This window comes from Oenanthe melanoleuca, chromosome 3 (assembly GCF_029582105.1).
Source record: "Oenanthe melanoleuca isolate GR-GAL-2019-014 chromosome 3, OMel1.0, whole genome shotgun sequence".
In the NCBI taxonomy this organism is placed as follows: Eukaryota; Metazoa; Chordata; class Aves; order Passeriformes; family Muscicapidae; genus Oenanthe; species Oenanthe melanoleuca.
In genome coordinates this window covers 71,419,920-71,440,121 of record NC_079336.1, presented here as the reverse complement: position 1 = coordinate 71,440,121, position 20,202 = coordinate 71,419,920, and the positions used below count along the sequence as shown (strand labels likewise).

At 39.7% G+C, this 20,202-nt stretch overlaps 1 protein-coding gene across 1 annotated transcript in view; it reads right to left on the bottom strand.

The window, feature by feature from the left end:
* The window catches only part of RPS6KA2 (ribosomal protein S6 kinase A2), a 146,156-nt gene that overhangs the window by 23,541 nt on the left and 102,413 nt on the right, over positions 1-20,202 (bottom strand). The window contains exons 12-14 of the mRNA XM_056487929.1: positions 14,626-14,728; positions 9,928-10,058; positions 8,175-8,300 (exon numbers count right to left, since the gene is read on the bottom strand). Of these exons, the coding sequence (XP_056343904.1) occupies positions 8,175-8,300; positions 9,928-10,058; positions 14,626-14,728 (360 nt within the window). The remainder of the gene's footprint in view (positions 1-8,174; positions 8,301-9,927; positions 10,059-14,625; positions 14,729-20,202) is intronic.

The window sequence follows — 20,202 nt, the reverse complement described above, 5'->3', positions numbered from 1 at the left end:
TTCAGTAGCCCCTGTGAAACAGAAAAGCTCATTTTAGTGAGAAGTCTTCAGTTTTGGAAGCTGAATAGTTTGGTGGGAAAGGCTCTGCACTGTGTTTCAGTCTGCTCTGCTCAGCACACATTCTTGGATCAGACTGATGAGTTTTCAGTCTGAAAAATAACTGCAATGCTGCTCTCACCTTCTACAAAAAGCTTCAGGGATGGAATCATGGTGTCATACTCAGAACTTATAAAGGGGAAAAATTATTACATCAGTATGGAAGATAAATACAAGAAACAGAGTTTGAATAGACCCAAAAGAGAAGCAGAGGCACAAAGGACCAAATTCTGTCCAAAATACTTTAGGTATTTGGCAAGAAAGTTAGTGAAGAGAAACATGATATTATTAAGCTGTAGAAATACTTCTGCTGATCCTGGCCTTAGAAAAGATCTAGTTAGGAGAGAGAAATATCATATTCTCACATTCTTCAGAGGTTCAGCCATGCCAGGAAAGAGGCACTGAGAGCTTTGTGACAAAACGGGAAGGAGGCTGCAGGAATCCTTAAGCCAGAGATGTACAACCACTACACGTTTAAGATTTGCTTTGAAGCTGAGATTAAGGGCTGACCTGCACACACTTCTGTGTTTCTGCTTGATTATTTTGTTAAGAATTTAAGCAATGCTGTGGCCCCATTTACTCCAAAAGTCAGCAATGGCTCTTGCTGGTAGGAACAGGCTGGCTGCTTGTAGAAATGCTCCTCCTGCCTCTCTGCCCTGCCTTCTCCCACATCCTTCCAGCAGAGCCCAGCACTCTGTACTGGCCTAGCCTTTCTGAAGCTGTAGCTGCAGGGCTCTGCCTACTCAAGCAGTGTCTCCTTGGAAAACTGACTAATTTCCACGGGGAGACTAGCAGAAAGCATAGAAGCACAGAATACACTGTCATGGAAGGGACCCATCAGGATCATTGAGCTCAACTCCTACCTGAACACACTCAAAACAATAGAAAAGTGAAGCCATTGAAGTTTTGTAGGTATTCTGGAAAGCCCAAGTCTTTAAAAATGAGGATACCATAGAAAATAAGCTCTGCTGCCTCCTGTTATGGTGAGTGTGCAGAATGACCCTGGTCCAGGATCAAAGTCAGGCCCCTTTTAAGTTTTTGAAATGGGAAAACCAAGAAAGCCTTCAAACATACTCTCCCAGGTCAGACCTAAGATCATCACAGACAACAACACTCTATCACCCTTTGCTGCTTCCTCCATTTTACTGTAAATAATTTTCTCTTTCCATCACATCTAGAGGACACCCTCCATGCTGTTTGCAATCACTCTCAGTACAGTAACTAGCCCTTATTAGGGCTATTAATGCTGGTTCCTTTGCAGAGCACTCTAGAAAACAGCTCTCCCTATGCCATTTCAAAGAAGGACAAAAGATTTGTGCCTAAATCTGTTCTAAAGCCTGTATCTCCTAAATGGCACCCTACAGGCTACCAAATTTGGTGTCCCACTGCCAAAAAGCTTGAGTGTTCTTCAGACACATAAAACCATCTTTTACTTCAGTGTCTGGGCCATGTTAATTCCTGATGCCCAGCTTTATAAGCCAAATTTAATGGGAAAACCTGCTAAGTGTTCTCTGTAGTTTATCAATGTAGGAAGGAATCTTTTACCTCTGTCCCTGTATTTTCTAAGGCTACATTTCCACTAATATGACAAATCCAACTGCCTGGCATGTGAAGGGGAAGACATCTCGGTCATATCCTTGAAGAGTTTGGTTTACCAACTACTCTCACAATAAGACTCTTTTTCCTCTTAAATTCCTTTTTTTAGCTTCAAGACATTCTGTCTTCCCTTGCTGTCTTTAGCAGCCAAATGGTAGTCATCCATCATTTATATCACCTTAGAGATATTTATAGATTTTGATTGCATCCCACCGAGCTCTTGTCTGTCTTACATCACATGTATTTATAGCTCTCTTGATAGAGCTTGCCTTGTAATTCTTGCATATTTTCTACTATAGATTTTCTCTAATTTACTTATATCCTATCTTAAACCATGGATATCAAAAGAGCACATGATCTCACAAGGTTTAGTATTCCTACTCAGGTACTACAAGAAAAACTCATTTATATGCAAGCATGTTAGTAAGATAGAAATCTTTGGGTCTGCATATGAATTTTATTAATAAAATTGTAACTCCACTAGCAACATATTTATGAAATGCTTGTCTGATGCTGGTATTCAAATATTTGTATTTCCATCCTGTGAATTATTTGAGAACACTGAATTGCTGCATTATGTATTCAGGGAAGGAAAGCAAATAGGAATGAAAAATTTCTGCAAGACTGCAGTCAGAGACACTTTCTCAATAAAATATTGGAAAGTATCTTTCAGTATCATTAGTATGATCTTGCAGAGACAAAAGATATGCTCTTCAGAGATAATTTGATAAGTCATCTTGGGGAAGAGCAAGGACAGTTAGAGGCTTCTGGAAGCACAGCTGGCACTCTTATTTCCCTTCACTTGGCTAACAGGTTTTATAAGAAGCTCCTTTTCATGACATTGTATTCTTCCTGATGCCATTTTTTCCCCAAGTGTGAGATGTGATAGAGGGCTACCCTATCCATACAAATCTGACTGTGATAGCCAACCAGCAGAGTCAAGGGGGGGTTTGCATTGCTGGGGGCTGAACAAGAACTGAGACAGGACCTCAGCATCTGATCCCTGCCAGTTCAGCCCATCCTCTCTCTGGCAGAGTCCTGATAGTGCTCTGCTCCAGCAGCAGGTAAATTCTGCTGAATTTAAAAGCTACATTTGAAAGGGATGCATTGCCAGTGGCTCTGACCTGGAGATTGGTGCACGTACCCTGGGGCCTGACCTCTGTAGCATGCTCTGGGGCAGGCAGAGGGGGAAAGGCTGGACAAGCAGTGGATGAGTATCTGCTGCTTTGACAAGCTGGCAGACTCAGGGCCAAGAAATCTGAGGTCATCCAGCAAACTTTCCATTGACCTTCCTATTTAAGCACTGATATATTTATCCATTTTCCACCAGACACTTAGTACCTCCCAAACAGACAAAAATAGATACAAAGCCTTCCCTGAAATTTCCACTGTCTGTTTCACTTCAGTGACTTTCTATGGTTAAGGAGAGACAATATTAAGCAAATCTCTCTAGATCTACAGGCACTTTAACTTTGAAGGAGATTTAATGATGTTTGGACAGATTTTTTTTTTCTTTCTTATTTCACTAAGTAAGATTCCTATTTTCTTTACTGCATTCAGCATTAAATTCCTGACCTAACCATTGTACAGGCTACAGAGAAAATGTAGAGCCACTAAATATTACTGTGTAACCTCCTGCCTTCAGATCAGTGTGCAATTTTACCTACTTACACCAACCACCTAGGAACAACCAAACCAAGACCATGGACATCAATGGAAGAGGAAAATGAAGCTTAAGGAAATGAGGAAAAAACTCTGGAATTTAAATGGTGACTATGTCACTCACAGTTATTAACAAATAAATAGACATGCACAACCAGTTTGATGATACAGGCTCTCATGAGTTACTGATTTCTATTTATTGACAGCATGCTGACATCTCTGCTGGTATTGAATTTTTGTAGCTAATTAAAAATGCACCTTCTCTCCACTCTGCACACACCAAAACGTGTTAGATAGATGTGCTTTCAGCACTTAGCAGTTGCCAGAATTATACATGAGCTGTAGGATTCACTTGGACTCTAGCATAAACTAACTTGTATCCCAGTGGAAGACACAGACTGCAAACTTTGGCTTTGCTCACAACTGTGGAACATCTGGAACCAAACAGTTGGTTAGTACATTACAGAGATAGGAAAAAGTCATGGGATTCACATGTGTTTCAAGATCCAAATTCCACTGTCATATTGGCTTCTGCAAAATTGGACTTGTCAATTGGGACTGTCTCTACTGTATTTTTCTTCTTCAAAGGAGGGAAAAATATGTTTAGGATATAGAATCTAGTTTTTTGCCTTGCTTCTAACAGGACAAAGGGACTAAAAATCCACAAGATTTAACTAACTGGATATTCTTTTAACCTGCAGAAAAAGGCAGTTGACATCAAGGTCTTGAATCTGGCATCTAAACCACCTACCTCTGCAATATTTGGGGCAGTATTAGGGGTGGAACTGGCCCAGCAGCAGAAATTTCTGCTTGGCTATTATCCACCAGTAATCTTTCCTGGGGGTCAGAAGTCAATCTGAATAGATAAACTTTTAGAAATAGGGAGATGAAATCAAGTCTTTTCCTAAGTTACTTAATCTGGCATCAGTAAAAAGCACATCCAGAAATCCAGCTTGAAAGCTTCACTAGCACTCCAAGCTTGAAAGCTGTGCAATAGTTTCAAGAAAAGAAAAACATTTGGAGTATGCTAATTGCATCTCATCTCTGGAAGGTTTTGAAAAATCTGATTCACCAACATCTCTGAACTCCAAACAAGAGCTCTTAATGTGTTTGGGCTTCCATTGCAAACTTTCTTCCACACACAAAAACCCCTACCATCTCCTCTAGCATCATTCTTTTACTTAATTAACTTATTTTCTATAGATACCAATGTGACTTAATACTTTGATCTGATTTTCCTTTGCTTCTGACCTCACCATTCCATTCATACCCATGTGAAGTTTGTAACTGTGACTGACAATGCCAATTCTCTTAGCAATTAAAAATCAATAGGCCTGCTGTAGTCAGGGTGATCAATATTATATTGATCAATATATATTATTATATATTAAGATATTATAGTATATAATATAATGCAATGTAATGTAATGTAATGTAATATAATAATATATATTATATATTTATACATATATATATATATCAATATTCTGAAACACAGTAGAGGTCCATCAGAGGAGAAACACTCTTTTTTCTCCATCTCTCTTCTTTCTACCAGTATTTACAAAGCATCTACCTCAGAATATTCTGTGATTTGGAAGAATGAGCAAATCCTTACTTGTATTTCAGAGTTTTTTACTTTTTTTCCACTTGGGAATGAGATGGAAAGAAAGTTAAGAGTAAAATTTTAAAAGCTCCTCAGAGTATGTACGTGCAAGTAGAATATGACAGGTGGACTTGCTAAACCAACATCTGCACTGACCTAGACAGGTGGTTACTAGTTTCAGGGTGGACTCAATTTGCAGGAAATCTGACTGTCTACAGGGTTTTCTCTTGCAGAGTAGTGAAATGCTCTCAGAAGTGGAGATGTGTCTGAGTTCTGAAATATTGCACTTAGGAGCCTGAGGGCATGTTCTAAAATAGCTTTAGAGTTTATTATTAGCATTTCATTTTTACAGATGACATGGAAGAAGAGGGAATAGGTTGCAAGAAAATTCTCTTCTTCAGCAGGCTCATGATTGGATTTACAGAGGCAGTACAGCTGCCTACAGGTGCAGAGAGGTGTCTGGGGGAAATTCCAAAAGCTCCTCAGTGAGCAACGTGCCTAATATCAATGAGCTCTGGAAACAGTGAAATTCCAGATCTCTTCAAACGCTTTTACAACACCAGCAAAGAACTTTTTTGCACTGCTGGACATCTAATTGCCTCTACAAGATGCCCCCCTAATTAGTAGCAGATGGCCAGCAAAAGGAAAAGGGATGAAGTGTTTTGCATTTTAATAAATATATTTTGCTTCTGGGCTAGGAAAGGTTTTGCTTTTCTGGCTGTAGCTCTGACTCAAACTACTCTGGCCAGGTAATGTCCTGTCTCAGCAAGACACCACACAACAATAGTCAACAAGGTGAGTGGCAGGCTCCGCTGAAGGATTATTTATTCACACAGTGACAAGGTGTGTGTCTTCCTGCAGTGATGCCACCAGGTAATTTCCTTAACTCCTTCCCTATCACCAGCCTCCCCAGAGGGAGACAGGAGGATGTTCTCTGTGGTGTTGGCAGTTCCTCTGAAAGAGGGAGCTTTTGATGAGGTGGCAAATGGGGCTGCTGTCTATCACACAAACTATCACTGCAGACACTTCTTCCTGAGAATGTTATGTGCTACAGAACACTGAGAAAATTATACTTACCAACAGAAATGAAAAGAGCCTAATTACAGGGATTTTTATAGAGAGACTTAAAGGATGCATGTCAAAAGGGACTGATATATAATTATGATAATATCAGTTGCAGCTCCTGTGCTATCTAATTACTTGAAATGGGTGGCATTGTGCAATTTTTTTGAAAGCGAGCTACTCTGACAACAAAATGATATAATCTTATTATGAAATTACAATAAAATGGAAGGAAAAGTAGAATTAATATATTGGTAGGAGTAATAACCAAAGAGGCAGCACTAAATGTGCTGGAAAGACAGAACAAACAGAAATCCACCAACTGTCTCCAAGCCCAAATCTGTGCTACACATTTGACTCATGCTGTATCAGAAACTGAGATGCTGCACATGTTGCCTACACTGGCAGTCAAAATCAAGGAATATTTATGTGACAAGAAAAGAGTTGTAAGAGGTGGAGGAAGAAAGGAGTAAAGAGAGGAAATGTTTAAAAAATTTGAAAGAGAATGAACCTAGCAATCACAGTGCTGAACTCTTCTGGAGCTTTGAGTGTCTCCTTGCCTTGGCTTTGTTCTGGAAACACCCAGCCTGGACTCTGTCAGATTTGGGCACTTGGACATCTTCAAGGGATGAGGATTTTCTATTTTGGTTTCACACTGGCTGTGTTACACTGATAAATCTGCTCAAAACACTTGACATAAACGAAATATTAAAGGTATTACTTATATTTAGTATACATTTTGCTCATCATGGATGTATTTAAATTATACAGAACCCACACCTATTACAACATAACAAATGTTGACAAATGACCTGGGCACTGAAAAGCTCTGATTTTTAAAATTCATTAGAAATGGAAATAGTAGCACCTTCATATGCAAGCCCACAGATCTGCTGGTGAGTCCATGCTCCTATTTATGGTGTAGATTAGAAAAATAAACCATTGTTTGAACAGTGACATCAACAGATTGTAGGTTAATAGTGGTTTCCAGATTTTTGTGTCCATCATGAGGAAACATGAAAAGTTTCATGGATTTTCACAGATATTGCCTTGCCATCGGTCTAGTAGTGGAAAATAAGACTAATAAAATGTTTAATATTATTCTATTGACTATCTGGAGATCATTTATCTCATGAACTGCAGTTTGGATCACTTCCTTCAGCTCTCATCATCTCATTTAACTGCAAAGACACAATCTCATTTATTAGAAAAATTTAAATCTCTTTTCTAAAATTTTAAAACAGCAAAAGTAGAGTGGAAGTTGGCTAGATCCCCTCATTTACTGCTAGTTTGGTAAATACACTTCTCCATGTACTGCAATCTGTTCCCATGAGATGCTACAGGGTGAAAGGATCTGACATAACTTCCCCTGTCTTTTCAAATCCCGTGTCATAATCTAATCTTGTCCCTTTTTGGCACAAGAACAAAACCATGAAATAGTTTTCTAATATATGAGTGTTTTCATTGCTAAACTTTTCCTTAAAGACAAGTACACACTTGAAACTCTTCCTCTGAGCTGTTATCTCACAACCACTTGCCACTGGTCTGCACTGCCCCCTGAAATGGCTGCATGCTGTTTATTCAACAGCACTGAGGAGAGATGATGACAGTTCTCTGAGCACAGCCTTCCAAAGCAGCTCATTTTAGCTCTCTGCTGAAGATTGACTTTTGCTCATTTTGATAGAATTGGTTTTGAATGTGAAGGAGACAAAGGAAATCTGAGTTTTTCTATGTGATCGTGGTTTTCATTGAAACATCTGTCTAATTAGAAGAAAGTCAGACCTAAACAACCTGAGAAAGAAGAATAATATTTCAACTTTGCAATAATTTTTTTATGTAATTTTAAAAAAAATATGATGATTCAATGTGGGATATATTAAAAATATTCAGTTTGCAAGGAGCATGGCTGATTAACTGGATTTCCATGCAAGACAGCAAAGGTTTTTTCCACTGAAGAATTCTCCTTGATGGGATTGTAGTGTGAAAAAATGTGAAAGACTTATCATGAAACCTGCCATCTTCCAAAACAGAAGAAACCCCAAGCAGCACCCAGCAACAAGAAATAAGGCAACAAAAAATCCAGTGACCCCACTGCTGCCCAGGCTGGCAGAGCATTCTCAGCTGTATTTCTGGCATTTACCAGAGGCTTTCTTACCTTCACTGCAAACTCTGTTTCTGTAGCTTTGTGAACACATCTCTTGCACACTGAGTAGGAGCCAATCCCTATGTCCTCCTTGATCTCGTATCCATCAGTAAAATGAATGTTGTTCCCATGTAACTGCTGCAGGGAAAGACAACACAAACAAGGCAATCAGGACATGGTATGTGAAAGCAGGGACTAGCCTCCTCTTGAAGGAGATGCTTCATCTCCTCTCCTCCACAGAGCTCTCTGGTCCTCAGCAGCTTTTCTGAGTCCAGTTACAAAATTCTGAAACTCTTTACTTAAACAAGTAAACGTGTCTCTTCCCTTTCTACCTTTTTCCAGTCTGCAACATGGAATTGTCCATGCAGAAGTAGTGGCAAAACCACTGTGATTTTCTAAACTATTTTTGAAATGCAGAAAATCATCACATATTAAAAAATCATAGAAAATTGTGAAATCTCCTGACAACCCACATATCTTGACAATATAAACTGTTTTCTAATTATTGAGGGGCAGATAACATGTAAAATGCTAATAGGTTCACAGTATTCAAGAGAGATATCCTATATATGGGGAGTGCCTCCAGATCACTGGATGTCTTGTCTAGAATATATTTATCTGTGATTTCTGTGTGAGAGAGGTTACTATTTTAAGCAATTAATTCACATGCTCTTTGGAAAATATCTGGGCAGGTATACTGCTTCAATGGTGAACCCTAAATCTGAGGCTTTGCTGCAAATTCCATTCCAGGACTCAAGAAACAACCTGCACCTCAAAAAATCCTCCAGAATCCTCTGTCTAAAAGTGTAGCCTTGCTAGCAAAGTCCAAACAGAACCTGCTACCTTTTAAGGCGTGCATATGTCAATATTCAATACATTTTTACAAAGTAAATAATGGGAATATATATAACATTTCAGGGATGTAATTGCTTGGCTAACATTTCACTTACTGTGGCATAAGAGCATCTTTAGGAGTACGACACATTCCGCTGTAAATAATTAAAATAGAGATGAAAATGTGTAAAAACCACAGGCAGGGTCTCCCCCCTTGAGGCACATATACCTGTGGCTGTGGTAGGAGAGGAAGTTTTTTCCTAGTGAGAAATTCGGCTGCATCTATAAGCAGCCCAGTTGTTTCTCCCTGTTCACTTCTCCTCTGATGTGTGGAACATTTTGTAGCAATTTATTTCTGGTTTAAAGGACAACTGGATAGATTTTTTTGCAGGGGAATGGCAGCAAAGGACCAAATGTCTGGCATGTTGCCCCATCAAGCACCTCGGTTTAGGTGAGTACACCTAGGTTTTTGTGCAATAGCAACAGGAGTATGGATGCACCCAGGAGCTTGGGCTTTGTCTCTGGGAGCCTGTAACAGTAGTTCATCAAACCCCTTTGCCAGCACAGACTGGATAATATAATCCAAGGCAAAACTGCTGAGAATGAAATGCATTCAGTGAAAAAAAAATATTTCATTACCTGCCCTGCATGCACAACTGGAATTCTGTTTCAGGTATTGAGAAGCACTTTTCATTTTAGTTGGGACAAAGTGCAATTCCTATTTCCTTTGCAAAGATGGTGAGGAAAATGTTTTATACATAAAAGCCTTCATGAAAAAATTCTCATTTTCAAACACCTACATGCTGCATATAAAACACCTCCTTCCTACCCTAGGTAACTGGGAAATACTGGTGAGAACATTAGGTGGTTTAAATACACTATGCACATACATATCTGCACATCAGATGTGAAATGTAACCAGCTCCAGTACCTGCACAATTGGGTGAACAGTGATTTTGTGCACGTCTTGCTGAGCAGGCTCCTGCACCAAGTTAGAGGCAACAAAGCTGAACCCTCTGAAAAGATGATGAGCATTGGCACTTGGAGGAACACCTGGGGAATCTGTAGGAAAAGGGAGAAAATGAGCTCACATGAGCTGCACAAAAGAACAGAAACACAGCAGACAAAGTCACCCCTGCCAGTCAATAGCAGATCTGATAAACGGGCAGACACAGGGGAATGTAATTCCTCTCCATATCAAGGCTTTGGGGTGCCTTCTCCACTCCTTTCCTCTGGATTTGAGCAATGCAGGGGTATTGTTTGCAAGGATGTCTCCTCTTGGATACAGGGATTTTTTCACAGGGCATGTCCATTCTTAGGCAAAGCACTGCCAAGAGTGCACAGAGAGAGAGAAGGCACAGGGCACAGAGGGTGGGTGAGAGACAGCAGCCTCAGTCAGGGTACCCTGCAGGGCTCAGCAGAGGTTCTCAGGGAGTGGGAGAAAGCTACAGGCTGCTGTATCTGTCCCTTGCAGAAATTACAAAGACTGAAGTGGCACATTGTGTGGGTCAGGAGACCACAGAGAATGATGAAACCAATGTAAAAGCACAATACTCCAGTAATGGTGGTTTGTGGCATAATAGGAATCTCCTGGAGCAGCTTTAGGAGCTGGGACCTACTCCAGGGAAGACAGTGGCTGACTTGTCCTCAGGTGGAGAAAGCTGCTAGGATTGTCTTAACTAACCGTGGAGATTTTCTCCCCATTCCTTCCTCTGGCATGGCAAAAGGAAGGAAGGAATAGCTAAAGTTCAAAAAATCCTGAATTCTTCTACCTCTGGAATGAAATAAGCAGAGAGCAGTTCTTTGTACCTGCACCACTGCTCAGCGAGAGAAGCAGCATGACAAAGCAAGCAGAGCTGTGCTTCACTTAAATTCTGAAAAGCATTAAAGAGATCTTTCTCCCCAGTGTATAGAAGAATCACTACATAAAGCATTCCTTGGCAACTTGCTGGGTATTATAAAACCCATATTACTAAAATTTGCTAACATTTTATTTGGTTTTCTGGGGGGCTTGTGGGGTTTTTTTTCTCCTTTTGCTTTCACATTTCCTCTAATGCGCCATATGATTTACTACAGAGCTAAACTTTCTTTAGAAAGCTATTTCCTTGTAGTAAAGTGTGTAAATACACAGTTATCTAAAGAAAATACATCCCCACTGAGCTTTATGTCTGACTCACCTGCTTGAGGCCCTGAAAATATATAAGAATGTGTAGTTCTTAGCATGCACATGCCCTGTATAAATCTACTGGTCAAATGAATAGAGGAACTGAAGTCAGAATTTGATCAAAACAATATATATCTGCGTGGGAATAAACAAAACTGAGACTGCAGCCAATTCAATTTCTCATCACAAAGCTGCCTCAGCCTTGACAGGAGTCAGGAGTCAGCGTGCTCTTACTGCACAGCAAGCAGAGTTCAGATGGAGAAGACTGTCTTTGGTAAAGTGACGTGGGCTTTTTGTTTATCTCTGTGTTTTTGATTGGCACTCTCCTTGCAAATATGTGGGTGAATCACACCAGACCCCTTGTCTCACTGCTTGCTTCCTACCATGGCACATTTATAACAGTGGTTTTTTACACGAGGGATTAATTAAGAGGAAAGAATGTTTGTTTTTAAAAAAGGAATGACAATAATTCGCATCTGAACATTTCTGAACTTCAGAAAAGCTGTGATCCAGCTCTAAAACTAAAGTGGTAGGTCAGCTCTGTTTAAAAATAATTGTTCCTTCATAATTCACTGCCAATGGCTTCAGCAAATGCTGCAGAAGAACTATTGATGATTTGGTGTTCGCTATTAAATATTCATCACCAACAACTGATTTGCCCATTAAAACATTTTTTGCTAAGTGCAAAATTATGCATAAATCATGTTAATTAACTGATAGCTCAGAAGCCTAAATCATTTTTCTAGGCCTTTTAAATCAGAATAATTTCATCTATATGAATTAGATCCACTTACAAGCACCAATCTTGTATAATGGTTATCTTTCTTCCTGTGAAAAATAATAATGCTTTGTTCCACTAGAGCATCTAAGTTTAAGGGTTTTCAAAGGCTTCATAACTCTTATTTCCTTCATCATGTTTCACTGGGGTTAGCAAACATCTTATCTGCAAAGGATACCTAGATACTTCAGGTGAAATTTTACATACTTTTTTCTCAGCAGTAAAGCCAGTCTAAAACATCCCTGCTGGTTACAGCCTGCTGTCCCACCAATTACAGACATTTGTGGACTGAAATCTAAGTTGGGTCACAAGAATGATCTTGGTTTGATCGTTGCTCAAATCACCATTTCTAAGCTAAACTGCTTCAGGCTCCCTCTAAGGAGCTGAGTCACCACAAATGAGATGAGGGCCCACAGTGGTGAATTTAGGAAGCAAATGGCCAGAAAAAGCAAATCCAACTTGGACAGATCTCTGAGAAAAAGTGATGTGAAACTATACCCACATAAATGCTCTGTAAGTGTCAGAAACCACAACTTTGGCACACTCAGATCTGAAGTTAAGAATCCACTGAATGTGGTTTCAACCTCCAGAGTAAAGGAAGTTTCTGAGGTACAGCAAATCACTGGGCTGACAAGATTTGCTGGATCCAAAACTTGGACATAAACCTGCTTTCAGACAGGAGTACTCATTCATAAAGACAGTGTAAAATTAGTATATGTTTCTGTACCCCCTCCTTGCTGGTGACTGACAGCTTCACTAAAACACAACTGCATGATCATGAAGCAGGAATTTTTACAGTGATTTCTCTCTGAGGATGTTCTCAGTAACAGGGTTTGTTTGGGGTCTGTGTCCTGATAGAAAATCCACAAAATAAAAAAACATTATTGATCTATTCCATTGGCAATGTGAGCCAATTTATGATACTCTTCCCAATTTGTTTGACCTAACCAGTCAACAGTCAGGGGCTGCAAAATATTCTACCAGTCTACAAGGGCTTTTCCATCATTCTGAGAGTGTAAATGGATTCACACTCCCAATGACACCTATTTTGAAATATTTGATTCTCAGGCCACTGTCCATGGTAGCCCAAAGCAGAACTGATGCAGGCCATTTCCCCACCCCAGCCACCACCCCAAAAGAAACCTTCCAAGTCACTGTTTTGTACTAAATAACAAATTTAATTAGGCAAAATTAATAGCATGTAGAGTGTAAAATATAGCCCCAGGCATCAGTACAAGCAATGAAGTGTGAGCTTCCAAAGCAATCCAAACTTGTAATGCTTCTCTGCACATCAGGGAAACTTCCCATGGCAGCACCAGAGCACACATCCCTCAAGATCAGGCTAACTTGCAGTCTCCAATATTTCAGAGAAATCAGTGCCTCTGAAATCTAAATTAAAGGTAAAATCAGATGTGTGAGATGTCTGGAAACCAAAGATCATGTTTCTATGCAGTGGAATAGGAATATCAGAACATGACCAACATAGACTGGAGACAGCTGGATGATACAGCTGAAAAAACAGGCATGTAATATTTTTATAGTTTGTAAAAGCCAGCACATCCTTGAAAAAAAGAAAAAAAAAATATAGGAACTGACTGAGGAAAGATCTGGACTAGATACCCTTATTTCAAACGCCATGAAAGGAAATTTGAGCCAGGCTTTGAATAGAAGGTTTAAGCAAAAATTGTGTCGGTCATGATAAGCCTGAACAAAAACTGCAGGAAATCTCAGCTCTAATTCATGTGTTACAATGCAGGTGTTTTCATAATGAAAGCTCAGATCTTTCCCTCTCACTGCAACAGTTTTGGGACAATTTGAGGGTTGAAGCTTGAGAGCTTATACTTGATTATTACCACAATGTGATTTACAGTGCTTACCACCTTCAAAGTGTTTTAAAAACAACTAATTCAATTTTTACACTTCAGGAAGTATAAACAACTACTTCTTTACACAGCTATATCACAGGAAGAAATGTAATGCAACTGACCCATGTCTAGCAGAAGGCAAACTTGTAAGTGGGATTACCACTGGGACATTATTAATATTCCTGCTTTCCACTTAAAAGAGTGAAAAGATCAAGTTTTGTGCAATAGTCACCTTAATATATATATACAGTGTACAAAGTATGGTGTTTCTGTCAGGAAATATAAGTTACAGGAACAACATTCTCTCTGCAAGCATTTTCTAAATATTGTGGGCCAAATTTCCTGTTGGCATAACTTTGCTGACCTGAGAACTGGATGATTTTTCATAGCTTTTAACCACACATTAACTTCCAACAGTCCACAGTCTGTGGGATGTCACAATTAAATGAAACATCTGTGCAATATATAATTAAATACTAACTTGCAGAGATACAAAATTCTTTGAAGCCAAGGTAATTTAAAATAGCTAAATTCAGCTAGTGTAAGCAAAGATGAGTAACAAAATAGCAAAACAATAATTATTTTTCCTTTATAAAATGTGAAATCTGTTCTTCCTGAAGATGAATTAATATGAAGCCAGTGAAGGCTTATGAGCTTCTTTTGCTGGAAAAGCAAAACCAGTCATTGCTTCCTGCTGGATATGGAAAAACCCTGTAATGCCACAGGTGATCAGACTTTTAGGTTGTGTTGGAATAGGGAGGGCAAAGGATGAATGAATTTACTAACTGCAAAGGTATATTACCCCTGTGCCAGCTTACTAACCTGTGGGGGTCCGGGATGTGAACTCTGGATCAAAATGAAAAGTGTCTTCTGGCCGCCCCACCGCGGGCTTGAAGGGGGGCTTGATTTCCTTTCTGTACAGTTTCTACAAGGATAAAAACAGATCACAATCAGCATCAGTGTGTACACTCCCAGTATCTGGATAGACTCCCCTGCTTTCCTTAGGGTGCCCTCTCTCAGCCCCATGCTATCCTTGCTGGACTGACAGAAAAGGATGATGTAGCCGTGGTTCTGGCTCTTGCTTTACCAGGCAGCTTAAAATCTGTGCCCTGGATGGCCCCCACACATTTTAGCTACTGGAATCCTAAACATAAACACAAATGTTCCTGGCAGAAATTTAGCCCATGGACTGGAACAGTATTCCAGCTGGGGCATGTGAAAATCCACTGGTCTAAGGGCAGGACTGGGATGTGCAAGGGTAAGACCAGGAAACAGGATGACTTCAGCAGCACAGCAATGGCAATCAGCACAAAGAACTGCTGGGAAGCCATGACTGCTTTAGCATTCATGATCTATCAAGAACAGCAATGTGTTTGATGTGCTGCCAGACTGAGCAGAGCAACAGGCTTGGCTGCCTGGTCCTTACAACCTAAACAAGAGACTTGTTCTTTTAGCATATCTGGTAAAAGGGAAGCTGATGATTACATGAAATTCCCATCAAAAGATGCTGGGGAGAAAGCACTGTGGATGGGTGGGCAGTCACACTGAAGCTCTACATGTGGCTTGAAGTGAGGATTAAAACAAAGAAAAATAAGGAAGAGAGGAAGGTGTATAACAGTACTGCTAGGTGGGCAAGTTTCTGTTGGTGACTGAAGAATCACATAGGGGATCACCTATGCAACAGGCACCATAAATTCATCCTAATACATCCTGCCTTCATTATGAGGGACTTCGTGGCCTTTTTACTCATTCTCAGAGATCTTCAACCATGCTCCACTGCAAGCATTCATACACACACAGACACACACACTGAGGTGAGGATGTCTGGATGTGATCCAAAGCCTGTAGAGGTTAATGGAAAGAGCCCTATTGATTTCAGCCATCTTTGCATCATCTCTGCCTGAAATGGCCAATACCAAACATCATGCTGAATACAGCATGGGGAACAGAGCTCCAGTTTGACTCCTGCCCTGTGTTGCAGTCCTTAGACTGCATTTCCTTTCTAGAAATGCTTTTGTTCTCAGGTTTCAAAAGGCTGAATTAGTTGCCACAGACAGTTCCTCATAATTAACATGTCTAAGCATAAATATACATTTAATGCAAACTTTCAAGTCATGATAAGAACTAGAGAGTTCAACTTTATGACTGCTTGCAATATGTATTTTTAGGTTAGCCCTTAAAACAACTTCCTGATGAACTGAATTTTCAAAATGTTTAATGGACATTACTAAATGCTTGTCCAGCTCCTTGCATATGGGAAGATTCTTTTTAACTGTGTATTTTCTGGGGAATTAACTTCTGTAATACAAATCATGTGGTCAAATCTAAGATATATACATATTGCCATAGTTTGAATTTGATTTTGCATTGATAAATAAAGGTTCTTGATGCATAATATTCTGTAGCATAGTATTTGCTTTAACATAAAGGATATATTTGTGGTTGAATTATGATTCCTTGGGAAAGTGAAACAGCAAGGTTGGAAATGACTCTGTAATAATTAATGGCCATTTCACCATAAAAAGTTCCTGCTTGTGTAAAACTGCTCCATATTTTTGGAGAGGAAAGGAGATGAATAACTGCAGTGAGCCACAATGAAAAGCCAGTCTTCCAAATAATTAAAAGCCAATTGCAATCTTAAGCAGGAAGTGTCACTCATCAGCTGAACAGATCAACCTAGTAATTAACATACATCTTTTTCTGCCTGCACAGAACTTTACAAGAGAACTCAGCACCTACTGAAGGTTTTTCTGTTGCTAGGATTTCACCTTGAGAAAGCTATTTGCTTCCCAGCTTCCCTCTATTTGTCTTAATTCACAACTGCAGTGCTTCTACTGCAATATGGTCACAGGCACATGCTTCCTCATGGAATTAACTGCACAGCTCATCCTGTGAGGTCCAAAAATTGGAAAATGTTTCAGAGCTGTACATCATTCAGGAATTGCACTCTCTTTTCATTATCATAACCATATTCTCTCTGGCCTCTTAATTCCTTCCCCCATCTGTAGTTTTTTAAGTGCTGCTGTAGCTGCATTTGTATTTTGAATCCCTAACCCACATCCTCCACTACTAGGGAGGGATTTGAGATTCAGCGTGAGTCACACACCACCTAAAGATTTATAATCACAAATTCTCTTTCTGGGAGGGGATGGAAACAAGTTGCTTGTGTGAGTGAAAGGCACTTCCTTTGAGCACAACCCTGATGACTCCCTTTTCCATTTCCTTACCCATTTGTGATAAAAATTAGACAACAACACAGCAAAAAGTAAACTGCCTAAATCACACCTTTCCCCCCCAAGCTCTTGAATAGGGTTAACTAAATGAAATAATTGAGGACCAGGAAAAGCAGAGCAGTATAATTCCAGAGATGTAAATGCTCTTTACATGTGCCTGGCAAATATCAAGAAAAAGAAAATGGTTTAATTTCATTAAAAACTATTTAATAATTTCCTGAGTTTCTTTGATGAAGAATTGAATTATTCCTTAGACACCTTCTAGAAATAGAAAGATGCTACCCTACACAGTGGTGCATTTGTAGCATGAGAATAAACTCCCTTGATACATAAACCTGTCATGGCAAATCCAATAAGCAGACAAAAGGATGGACTACATTCTTAAATGCTTGTCCTCTCCTAGATTAATGACTCAATGTTATTGCCTGCAAATGATAGAAAAGCTGGCAGAATTCAGACCCCAGGATTAATTTTTTGCTGTTGGTAAAATCTGCAATTAAATAATTCACATTTTCAGTTCAGTTTGATCTCTGATTAATATTAAAGGAAAAAGAGTTGGCATTCACTTTCTTCCCACTTCTTTCCTCAGCTGTATTTGACAGTTCATTTTCAAGCATGTCATTTGCTCTGGTTCCAATTTAGTCTGTCATCCAAACAAAAACTACTGTTTATAGCCCACTCCTCCGGCAGCAGTCTGCAAAGGGATTTAACTTTTCATTTTCAATGAAAAGCCAGAAATTCATTATGCATGACCTGGAAAGAAGAAACAGTAGTAAAATATCAGGAACCAGACTGTGCTTGCTTGGAGCCAATGACTTAAATTATCTGAGGTCAACTCTTTTTAGGTCTGCTTGTCTTAAGAAGAAAAGGAGGTGCAAGGTTAATAAGCAGGTAAAACTGTCAAGGAGCTGGACATCTCATGTCTCCCCTGAGCATCCCAGCCTTGATCATCAAAGACAGTCCATCCATTTAACAACAGATCGATTGGATTTGTGTCATGGTGCCTGCTGAATGCCTCACAGCAGCAAGACTGATATTTGCAGAGACCTCCAGCTATTTTTCACTCTGCAAAGTGGGAATTTCGGGCTTTGTTACAGGGTAACAGCTGTAAAAATGTGAATCTTAGAGAGTCTCATGCCACCATTTAAGTCTGGGTTCAGATTGTTCACAGATTCTGTGGACATTGTCCACAGTTCATTTAGTGCAGAAGTTAGCCAGAAGTTAAACCCTAAGTGGCTGGAGATTTTGCTTAAGGATGGAACCCTGGAACATGGGAACAGCTTCTATGAAAGGCTGGGAGAAGGAAAATTCCCTGGGCACATTCAAGTTTTTCAGGATTGCCCTTACTGCCTTGGCATGCAGTGGCAGCAGCATCTGCAGCACCCTGACAGGGGCTGTTCCTGCACTGTGTTTGCTATTTCCACTGGGTGTTCATCCAAACCAGACATTATATCTGGCTGTGTCTGTTTGAAGACAGCAAAAGGTGGGAAATGACTGCCCCAACAGGTAAACACTCCAGGGACAGAGAAAATAACCAGCTCCAATCCAAACCCCAAGGGAACAGCTCTGAAAACTGTGAAATGAAAGCCTGAGTCACAGGGTTCCATCTGCACTTCTAGTATCACTTCACACACGGCTTAGAGGAAGAAGCTAACTCATTTCTCTTTTGAATCTCTCTTTAAAATTAGATGATGCAACCAGGTGCTTTGTCCCTGCTTATCACGTCACTCTTGTAGGAAAAATCATGATTAAAACAAACCTGTCTCACACTACATTTCTAGCAGACCCTAACCTGTTCTCACCCTTCATTATAAGGGGGCTTTTGATGGAGGATTGTTTTATTACAGTTGCTGAAATTTTCTGAGCTGTCAGTCACAGCAGTCCTGTCTATCACAGCTGCCAAGGTGGCACAGTAGTTCTCCAAAAGAGCTTGCCTCTTACTCTCTCAGGTCTTTATATTGCCAAGGCACAAAGTAAATCATCATTTCTGTCCCATCCCAACAGTGCTGTTTGCTGACTGTCTGCAAACTGATGTGGGAGATTCTGTACACATCATGGGAGAACAAAATGAGGGCAGCAGGGACTCTTTTCCTGCAGCTGTACAGAGACCAGTGCTAAACATCCATGTCTGATCCATTTCTGTCCTCTGACCCTGTTCTGTTTCTGTCCATGGAGAACATATTAGCAACTGGCTGGATGATTATTTAGAACCAAAATCCTGGCTTCAGCTCAGGGCCAGGCTCACACTGCTCTGAAATGCATATAGAATTGTAGCTGCTGGAATAAGATAAGCCTCCCAAGATCTTTTTGAGTGATTGCAAAATTAGGATAAAATGAGGAAATATATTACAAAGATGATAGCTGGTCAGTGTAATAGTGATCTGTCTCCAAGAGAGTGCAATAAGGACTAATTATGTTGGATTAAAATGGATTTTTACAGCTATATTTCACAGCAGAGTTAGAGGGCTCGATAACACATCAAAGGGCAATTAAATCCACCTTCCTCTCTTGCTCCAAGGCATATTCAAGCATACCTATCTTCTTCGTGGTAGATATTTCCCTGTCCATAAGAGTTTTTTCAAATGATGGAGGACTGTAGAGTTTCCTTAGGACAGGCATGAAATGGTTCCCTAAAGAGCAGAGCTTGAAAGAATCACCAATTATCATGACAGAAGGTGGTCTTGAGTATTCTCATGGGACAGAAATGACTTTCCTGAAAACCTTTCCAAGATGCAGAGCCTCATTTATTTATGATGAGTTAGTGAGCTGCTCCCCTAGCAAACACAGAAGAAAGAAAAACCCTCTCACTGTTACAGAGCTTCTTATTACAGCAAGATGTAGCCATATGACCTCTATTTCAATGGCAAAGCTGAGGACTGAAGAAATATTGGGGCAATACACAAAATAATATTATTGTTACTGGTATTAATATTATTATTTAATAATTATCATCATAATCAATAACCCAAGTTCTCTGGACTCTCTATTTTTTATTTTCACTTACTGTTCTTATAAATGCAAAGTCTTCACACAGAATCTCACTGTTAGTAAGAATTAGAAAAGCAAAGACACTCTAGACTCCAGAACATTTTTAATGGGACTAAAAGTCAGCTGGACTACAAAGAAAAGTCTCAAAAGTCCACCTTCATTGATTATATTTTAATGT